General features: G+C 49.6%; 1 protein-coding gene across 1 annotated transcript; it reads right to left on the minus strand.

Annotated features, from left to right (window-relative positions):
* Window positions 1-9,091: 9,091 nt before the first annotated feature.
* On the minus strand, window positions 9,092-10,057 carry LOC137847489 (olfactory receptor 14A16-like). The gene has a single exon (XM_068665756.1). The coding sequence runs from the start codon at window positions 10,034-10,036 to the stop codon at window positions 9,092-9,094; it is 945 nt and encodes a 314-aa protein (XP_068521857.1). The 5' UTR covers window positions 10,037-10,057.
* Window positions 10,058-10,267: the final 210 nt, after the last annotated feature.

The raw sequence follows: 10,267 nt of genomic DNA on the forward strand, positions 1-10,267 counted from the left end.
CCCTTCTTCCCTCCACCTCTGCACTCTGCCATGTGTCCCTGAAGCTCCACCACAGGTCTACAAGGACGGGTATCAGGCACGTGAGTCAATGCATGGTATTTCCTTTTATTAAAATACACAGAAAGCCTGATCCACAATTTATACGAAGACTTGGAGTCACGTGGGACAGGTACATACAGTGTAGGAAGGTATGAACAATGATATTTCTTTGTGGGAAACACTATGAGAAATAAAGGAAAGTAAAAAAGAAAAAAAAAATAGAAACAAATAGAAAGATTTCTGTGTCTGTATACAGTTAAAATTAAGAACACAGACAGTTTATTCCTTCTGAAAAACCTCCATTCATCACTTTCCACATGGCTTCCTTCAGCTCCTGATTCCTCATGCTGTTGATGAGGGGGTTCACTGCTGGAGGCACCACCGAGTACAGAACTGCCAGCAAAAGATTAAGGGAGGAGGAGGACATAGAGGGGGGTTTCAGGTAGGCAAAGAAGGCAGTGCTGAGAAACAGGGAGGCAACAGCCAGGTGAGGGAGGCATGTGGAAAAGGCTTTGTGCCGGCCCTGCTGTGAGGGGATCCTCAGCATGGCCCTGAAGATCTGCATGTAAGAAAGCACAAGGAAAACAAAACACCCAAAGGTTCAACATATACTAGGCACAAGAAGCCCAACTTCTCTGAGGTAGGCATTTGAGCAGGAGAGCTTGAGGATCTGGGGAATTTCACAGAAGAACTGGTCCAGGGCATTGCCTTGGCAAAGGGGGAAGGGAAAGCTATTGGCAGTGTGCAGCACAGCATAGAGAAAGCCACTGCCCCAGGCAGCTGCAGCCATGTACACACGATTTCTGCTGTCCATTATTGCCCCGTAGTTTCAGCTGAGTCAAACTAGGCATCTCATATTTTGTTTGCAGTTCAGAGGCTAGAAGGGGGCTTAGCTGCCTCCCTGTGCCTCACAGAATCCCACCGGAGTTGGGATTCCTCTTGCCTTGGTTCAGGTGGGTACAAACCAGGCAGCATGACAGCTGCTCGTCTCAGCTCTCAGCATTTTGAATGGAGAAAGAGACCAAGAGGGAGCTGTTCAGAGGCAGACACCATGTGATTTTGGAGATATCAGAGTGACATGGAGCAGATCCTCTTGGGAGTCATCATGCAGCACTTGCAGGGCAAGCAGGCGATCAGGCCCAGTCAGCATGGGTTTATGGAAGGCAGATCCTGCTTGACGAACCTGATCTCCTTCTATGACAAAGTGACGCGCTGGGTGGACGAGAGAAAGGCTGTGGATGTGGTCTACCTTGACTTCAGCAAGGCTTTTGACACCATCTCCCACAGCATTCTCCTCAAGAAACTGTCTGCTCTTGGCTTGGACTGGCACACACTTCGTTGGGTTAGAAACTGGCTGGATAGCCGGGCCCAAAGAGTCGTGGTGAATGGAGTCAAGTCCAGTTGGAGGCCAGTCACTAGTGGCGTCCCCCACGGCTCGGTGCTGGGGCCGGTCCTCTTCAACATCTTCATCAATGATCTGGACGAGGGCATTGAGTGCACCCTCAGTAAGTTTGCAGATGACACCAAGCTAGGTGCGTGTGTCGATCTGCTCGAGGGTAGGAAGGCTCTGCAGGAGGATCTGGATAGGCTGCACCGATGGGCTGAGGTCAACTGCATGAAGTTTAACAAGGCCAAGTGCCGGGTCCTGCACCTGGGGCGCAATAACCCCAAGCAGAGCTACAGGCTGGGAGATGAGTGGTTGGAGAGCTGCCAGGCAGAGAAGGACCTGGGAGTGATGGTGGACAGTTGGCTGAACATGAGCCAGCAGTGTGCTCAGGTGGCCAAGAAGGCCAACGGCATCCTGGCTTGTATCAGAAACAGTGTGACCAGCAGGGCTAGGGAGGTGATCATCTCCCTGTACTCGGCTCTGGTGAGGCCGCACCTTGAGTACTGTGTTCAGTTTTGGGCCCCTCGCTACAAGAAGGACATGGAGGTGCTTGAGCGGGTCCAAAGAAGGGCGACGAAGCTGGTGAGGGGCCTGGAGAACAAGTCCTACGAGGAGCGGCTGAGGGAGCTGGGCTTGTTCAGCCTGGAGAAGAGGAGGCTCAGGGGCGACCTTATCGCTCTCTACAGATACCTTAAAGGAGGCTGTAGCGAGGTGGGGGTTGGCCTGTTCTCCCACGTGCCTGGTGACAGGACGAGGGGGAACGGGCTAAAGTTGTGCCAGGGGAGTTTTAGGTTAGATGTTAGGAAGAGCTTCTTTACTGAAAGGGTTGTGAGGCATTGGAACAGGCTGCCCAGGGAAGTGGTGGAGTCACCATCCCTGGAATTCTTCAAAAGATGTTTAGATGTAGAGCTTAGGGATATGGTTTAGTGGGGACTGTTTGTGTTAGGTTAGAGGTTGGACTCGATGATCTTGAGGTCTCTTCCAACCTAGAAATTCGTGATTCTGTGATTACATCTGAGTGACATTTGAAGTGCCTAATTCCTCGGGGCCATAAACAGAGATTTTATTATTGCATGAACAATATATTATAACTGTAGCAATTGCTCAACAGCAAAAAAATTAAAAAAATAAAAGGCATGCTGTGACCTGGTTGCCATCACTGGAACATGGTGGGACCACTCCCATGATTGGAGTGCTGCAATGAATGGTTATGGGCTCTTCAGAAGAGACAGACAGAACAGAAGGAGTGGTGGTGTGGTTCTCTACATTAGGGAGTGTTTTGATGTTACAGAACTCGAGTCTGGGAATGATAAGGTTGAGTACCTATGGGTTAGGGTCAGCGGGAAGGCCAACAAGGCAGGCATCCTGGTGGGGATATCTTATCAACTGCCAAACCCGGATGAGGAGACAGATGAGGTGTTCTACAAGCAGACTTCGAGCTGTTCAGGACACTGGTTGGCAGAGTCCCTTGGGAGGCAGTTCTGAAGGGCAGAGGAGTCCAGAAAGGCTGAGCACTCCTCAAGAAGGAAATCTTCAAGGCTCAGGAGCAGACTGTCCATCCCCATGTACCCAAAGACGAGCCAGCATGGAAGAAGACTGGCCTGGCTGAACAGAAAGTTGTGGCTAGAGCTTAGGAAGAAAAAGAGGGTTTAGGACCTTTGGAAAAGAGGGCAGGCCACTCAGGAGGACTATAAGGATGTCATGAGGCTGTGTAGGGACAAAATTAGAAAGGCCAAAGCTCATCAGGAGCTCACTCTCACTACTGCTGTTAAAGATAACAGAAAATGTTTTTATAAATACAGAAACACAAAAAGGAGGACTAAGGAGAATCTCCATCCTTTACTGGAAACAGGAGGAAACTTAGTGACAAGAGATGAAGAAAAGGCTGAGGTGCTTAATACCTTCTTTGCCTCAGTCTTTAGCAACAAGACCAGTTGTTCTCTGAGTACCCATCCACCTGATCTGGTGGAAGGGATGGGGAGCACAATATGGCCCTCATAATCCATGAGGACATGGTTGGAGACCTGCTACAGCACTTAGATGTACACAAGTCAGTAGGGCTGGATGGGATCCACCTGAGGGATCCCATTCCTCATCCTTCTGTAGAGAGGTGGGCACTGGTCTATTCTCCCACGTGCCCTTTTATAGGAAAAGGGGGAATAGGTTAATGTTGTGCCAGAGAAGGTTCAGGTTGGATATTGGGAAAAACTTCTTTACAAGGAAGGCAAGAGGAGCCTGGCCAGGAGAGATGTAAGATTTGGGGGAGGAAAGAGGAGCTTGGATAGCAGAAGGTAACGATTTTGGAGAGGTAAGAATATTCAGGTAATGTTGATCCCACCATAAAGCTGACTTAAAGCAGTCATGTGATGCCCTTACCCTATTTTAACCTGATACATTAATACCTAAATCTAAATGCCACTCCACACCCTGACAGGAATCCACTGCTCTAATTTTTGACCACAATATCCCTTGAAGCCAAAATTAGTCCATCACCCCTTTCCATTACCTTTCCACTCTTGCTCACCCTCATCCCTGCCCTTAACAATAGCATTAAAATGCTCTATTCAACCCTAGTCTTCTTGCAGACCTAAACAAAACCCTCAAACAAACAGCTTGCCCATACCCTAACCACAGACCTGACACCACAAGCAGAACACCAAACCCTCCCACTAAACATCCGCTTAATCTCTCACCCAGAAGGGTTCATCGTAGTCCCCAATGTCATACATGAACAACTATCATCCAAAGCCTGTCTTCCTGTGCATTAACCTTCTCACCTGTAACCCTTTTCCTAACCCTTAACATAGGTTCTTGTTCTCTCGGGGCAGGGCAGGAACCGTGCGTGAGATTGCTGTGCAGTCACATGGCATTCAAAATGAACGGGAATGGCCATGGATTTGATCAGCTTCTAGGCCACAAGGAGGAGATGGGTGGGAATGCTCTGATGAGCTCAGCTCTACCTCAGGATCTCCCAAACCAGCAGGAGGAATTGGTCTGTGAAAGGGACTATGAGGTCACTTCTGTCTCTGCAGTTGATATGGCAGCAGCAGGAATGTGTCACAGAAAGGGACTGTGAGGTCACTTCTGTTTGAAGCAGCTAACAGGTCACATTTCTACCCGGGAACTGTACTTTTCAGCTGACATCTGCCAGTGGTCCTGGTAGGCCAGCAGAAGGCACCTGCTTGGCATGCTGAGTATGGGGTTCCCTCTGCCTACATACCCAGGAGGACCCAGAGAGAAAGAAGGCCCACATATGGGTTGTCCTGTCCCTTCTGTTTGAGTCCATGACTGGACAGCAGCAGGCACAAGGCTTAGGTGTGTCTGCAGAAAAGTCTGTAAGGTCAACAGCCGGACCATGGCTTGGAAGATCCTGGTGAGGTGACTTCTGTCTGGTTAGTTGACAGACTGCAAGAAGGATGACAGGTTGCGATGCCTACTTCAGGAGTTGTTTCCACCCTGATGGAGCTTTCTTTGGTAGTAGGAAAGAGCAGGAGAGAAAAACGTGCCAGAAAGTACACCTTGGAAGGTTGGCACTGGCCATGAAGAAGAAGAAATGTCCCTCAAAGAGTTGTGCCGTGGTGCTAGAGGTCACCCAAAGGGTGTCTTTGATCAGACCATGGCTTTGCGTTTGAAGGAAAAGCCGGTGAGGATTGATGAGAAATTTGTGAAATGATGGAAATGCCAGGATGAGTGCAAGGTGAAGAACAGAGATGGGTGTCTTCAGCTTTCAAGGAAATAGGGCAAAGTGTGGGGCAGCATAGGAAAGTCTAGAGAGGACAAGGAGGTGGGTGCTCTCAAGAACAGAAGGCCCCAGCAGCCCTGACTTTTTTGTCCTCTTGGATAGAGCTTCTGAGGAGATGAAAGTCATTGCAAGGGGGCTTATTGCTTTCTTGAGACCCTGTGTAGAGGCAGGAAGGAGTCATACCACTGTTCTTCTTATGGCATCACACTGCCCACCACACCCCACAGACTGCCAGCAAGAGCCCTGAGCCAGATATGGGAGTGCAGGAAATTCCCTTCCAGTGGCTGGAGTCAGGACCTGGCCCTTTTACTTCAGCACAGCAAACCCAGAGTTTTCTCAGCACAGTGCTTTGCCTATCTGTAATCATGGCCTCCAATTATCTGCCCTAACAAGTCCCTGAGGAGAATCTCTTGGTAACGGCCCTCAGTGGGGCCCATTAATACTCCAAGTCACTTCAGCTTTTCCTTCTGACTTTACTTTCTCAAGCAATTGCATCATTCTCCTCTCAGTACCTGATGTTCACAGACTAGGCACCAAAATCCACCATGGAATTCATTAACATGCAGAAGCACCTAAAAAAAACATATGTCTTCCATAGTGTTATTCATGTCCTCAAGACTTGAACAGCTAATTGGAGAGCTTTCATGGTGTAGTTAAGGAGGAAGATTTCAAAAAGCACCTAATAAATGCCTCTTCTAATTTTAAAGGATGTTTTTTGTTGCATTTCAGTTTTGAGCATCTTTCTTCAATTGATATTAATCCAGGGCTTCTCCAATGGAGACGTCCATAGGGAGGAAATGCAGACTCTTGAGATCTGACGATGTACGGACAACCTTGCTCCTCACCACCCCAACCCTGACATTTCTCTCACTGGCCACCTGGAGCTTGCATCACTTTTCCTTACACCACACTTCTGCACTGAAGTCTGCAGCTGGATGTTATAGCCCCTTTGCACCAGCTCCCACCTGCTTTCCTTAGAGACCTGGCTGCACACAGAAAGGTTCTTCCTTATTATAAAACAGGCAGGAATATACAAGGAGCAATTTTCCAAACAGCAAAACAAGCTTTCATCTTGTATGTCTCCAGTCAGGTTTACCTTCCCAAAAGCGTGACTGTAAATTAAGTATTTTATACTCATTGATAGGAATTTATAGGTATTAAGATTACTATTATTCCATATGATCTTAATTCAATGATAAATGATGAGGAGCTTGCTACAGAAACAATTAGGCAGACCGCTAATCGATGGGCAAGCTTGAACTCAATGCATCTCAAAGCAGCAACTGGGTCGGTGAGAGCAGTCTGAATGATCAAAGAATAAGGGGAGGAAGATTCAGGGGAACCCTGGGAAGTGCATAGGTCCAAACAGGCAGCTGGAAAGGAGACATTCAACAGGGATTGTTTATTCTAGATGGGTGGAAGTGCCTGGAAGATGAGGGAGTACACCATGATGGACAAAGCGATGACAATGCAAGTACAGGTGACCATCAGTATTTCTTCTCCTGTGATGAATATAGATCCTGAAAATTCACCTGAAGAAGGATATAGGTCACTGATAAAGGAACTTTCTTTTTGTGCTATCACCAATGCGGATTACAGTAACACTTCCACACCTAACAGTAATACGTCCCACCCCATATATACCATCCCGTGGGGAAGAAGAGAGGGAGCTGACAGCCAAGGGACACATTTGGGTGTGGAAAGTGGAGCCCAGCAGAGACAAGGAGTCAAGGCAGTGGGGTGGGGGAGGCCAGGAGAAGCAGCTCAAGGGGTGATGTTGCTTGTGAGGACATGTTTGTGCCAGCAGCCTGAGTGGGCAGCAGCTGTGTGGAGGCAAGGGGAGGCCAGGGAGCACATGCCAAGAGCCCTCCTGCCAGCAGAGACAAGGCTGGGGCAGAGGCCAAGGGGAGAGGCAGGCCCAGGGCAGGGGGCTGCAAGGGCCATGCTGAGCTCCCTGCCGGGCTGGGGCCAGCCACAGCTCAGGAAATGGAGGACCCTGAGTGGTGCTGCTGTGCAGAGCCAGGGGGCTGTGGTGCCTGAGAACCCCCGGATGATTCTGCCCTACCTGTTTTTCTCCAGGTGGTCATCAGACCCAACTCCATGGGGATCTCTGCTGCTGAGCCCCTTTCCATCTGCCCTAGTGTCTCAGCAGCACAGGGCAGTACTTGCAGCATTATGGGTTGTCTCTAAGGTCACAAAGGGCAGGCAAGTGCTGCACCAGACCTTGCCCATGAATCTCCAGAGAGGGTGTCCTCAATTACTCTGCATTTATGGGCCTTTGCCTGCTGGCAGTTCACTTCTTCTCATGGCATTGCAGAGCCCCCATAGCCCATGGACTCCTCAGATTCAACTTTACCAGACCCTTCTTTTGATGGTCACTCAGATGCGGTTCTAGTCACTGCACTTGGAATACGCTGTCCCTGAGTTCCCCTGACATCTCCTGGCAGCTCCAGATTCCTCTCCAGGCAGACATCAGCCATCAGCCCTACTGCAGGGGGCACAGTGCTATGTAGATGAGTCCAAAAACGGTTGTTGTCTAATTGGGCAAATGCCACCATAAATGGTCCAGGACAAGTTGCTGTCAGAGCACCCTGGGACTTTAAGCCTGTATCCTTCATTCCATGAACTTGCCCAGAAAACAAAGAGCAGGGAGCAACCCCTAGGCTCTGTTCCTGACAGCAGCACTGGAAGAGGTGTCCAGGCTTCTGGGTTTGCCTTCTGAAGCCCCTTTTTTTACTGTCATGCTAGCAGGGAGCCCAGCTCTGTCACTGGCACATTCCCTTCTGCTGCCTACAGCCACAGGACTGCCACAGGCAAAGGACTGTCACCTGGGTACACAAGGTCCTTCTGTGGGCTAACAGAAAGTGGCAAGGAAAGAGTGGAGACTGTGGAAGTGAAATGAGAGCAGCAGTGAAAAGGCCTCATTATGCTGCAGTCATGGCTCCAGGGAAGCAGCAGGCCTGACCCAAAGGCAGCAGAGAGGCAGAGCCCAGCAGACAGTGAGGGGCAGCCCAAGGGCCACCAGGGCTCTCTCCTTGTCCTGGTTTCAGTTAGGACAGAGTTAATTTTCCTCCTAGTAGCTGGTAGGGTGCTACATTTTGGCTTAGGATGAGAAGAGTACTGATAACATGCTGATGTTTGAATTGTTGCAGAGCAGTGCTTACACCAAGCCAAGGACATTTTAGATTCTCACTCTGTCCTGCCAGTGGACAGGCTGGGGGTGCAGCAGGAGCTGGGAGGGGACAGACCCAGGACAGCTGTCCCAAACTGGCAAAGGGGTATTCCATCCCATCTGACGTCATGTTAAAAAATATATAGGGGTGGCTAGCCGGGGTGGGGGGCAGGCTGCTCGGAGTTAGACTGGGCATCAATCAGCAGGTGGTGAGCAATTGCATTATGCATCACTTGTTTTGTACACATTACTAGTAGTAGCACTATTATTATTACTATTTTTTTTTCCTGTCTTAATAACCTGTCTTTATCTCAGTCCACAGGCTTCACTTTCCTGTTCCTCCCCCCCATGCCAGAGAAGGAGGAGGGAGAGTGAGCCAACGGCTATGTGGTGTCTAGCTGCTGACCACGTTAAACCACAACACTCCTCCATGTGGCAGCTGGGCTCTGGGCCCTGAGCCCCTCCTGCATGCTGGGGCTGCTCCCCCAGCTCCAGAGCAGGTGGAAACAAACAGGAGCTGAGACCACTGAAGTTCTCATGGCTTCTTTTTTATCTGTATCTATAGAAGAGACCTGATCATAGCTCCAGATGATGATTGTCTCAAAGTAAAGAACAAACTAACAGGTAGGAGGCTAAGAATAAGTTTATGTAGATCAAAGCAAGAAATGGAAGAAAACTGCAATAAGAGAAAACAAAGGAGTATTAAAGAAAACAAAAGGTTTTCCTCAGTTTCTGAAATAAAGTAGGAACTTTAAGGCACATTATTGATTTGAAGAAGCATGTATTGCAAGAATTTCCAGACTGCATCCTTGAGCACCTTATTCCTCATGCTGTAGATGAGGGGGTTCACTGCTGGAGGCACCACTGAGTACAGAAATGACACCACGAGATTTAGAGATGGGGAGGAGAGTGAGAGAGGTTTCAGGTAGGCAAACATGACAGTACTGAGAAACAGGGAGACCATGGCCAGGTGAGGGAGGCACGTGGAAAAGGCTTTGTGCCGGCCCTGCTCTGAGGGCATCCTCAGCATGGCCTTGAAGATCTGCACATAGGACACCACAATGAAGACAAAGCAAACTAATGCTAAGGAAATACTAAACAGAAGTGTCCAGACTTCCCTGAGGTAGGCATGTGAGCAGGAGAGCTTGAGGATCTGGGGGATTTCACAGAAGAACTGGTCCAGGGCATTGCCATGGCAGAGGGGCAGGGAAAATGTATTGGCAGTGTGCAGGACAGCATTGAGAAAGCCACTGCCCCAGGCAGCTGCTGCCATCTGGGCACAAGCTCTGCTGCTCAGGAGGCTCCCGTAGTGCAGGGGTTTGCAGATGGCAATGTAGCGGTCATAGGCCATGACAGTAAGAATGGAATACTCTGCTGTGAGAAAGAAGGCAAACAGTAAGACCTGTGCAGCACATCCTTCATAGGAAATGGCCCTGGTGTCCCAGAGGGAGTCAGCCATGGCTTTGGGGACACTAGTAGAGACGGAGCCCAGGTCGAGGAAGGTGAGGTTGAGGAGGAAAAAGTACATGGGGGTGTGGAGGTGGTAGTTGCAGGCTACAGCGGTGAGGATGAGACCGTTGCCCAGGAGGACAGCCAGGTAGATGCCCAGGAAGAGCACGAAGTGCAGGAGCTGCAGCTCGCGTGTGTCTGCGAATGGCAGGAGGAGGAACTCGCTCACAGAGCTGCTGTTGGACATTCTATGACTTTGACAAGGCTGTCTGCTGAAGAGGAGAAGGCAAAACAAAGTTAGAACAGACTTCTCTGAGGAAAACCTAATGCAAGTCTTATAGCACCCCCAAACTGAGCCTCTCTCTTAGCATGAGAACTGCTCTGCAGCTCTCTTGCTTGAGCTGCAGCTGGTGTTGGCTGAGGGAAGCACTGGGAGCAGGGGCTGCTTTGGGCTCTAGAGGAATCTTTCCTACTGTGC

Source organism: Anas acuta, chromosome W, assembly GCF_963932015.1.
Source record: "Anas acuta chromosome W, bAnaAcu1.1, whole genome shotgun sequence".
In the NCBI taxonomy this organism is placed as follows: domain Eukaryota; kingdom Metazoa; phylum Chordata; class Aves; order Anseriformes; family Anatidae; genus Anas; species Anas acuta.

What these genes read in the sequence shown, in the direction of transcription:
- LOC137847489 (XM_068665756.1), bottom strand. Translation starts at nt 10,036, where the DNA reads ATGTCCAACAGCAGCTCTGTGAGCGAGTTCCTCCTCCTGCCATTCGCA.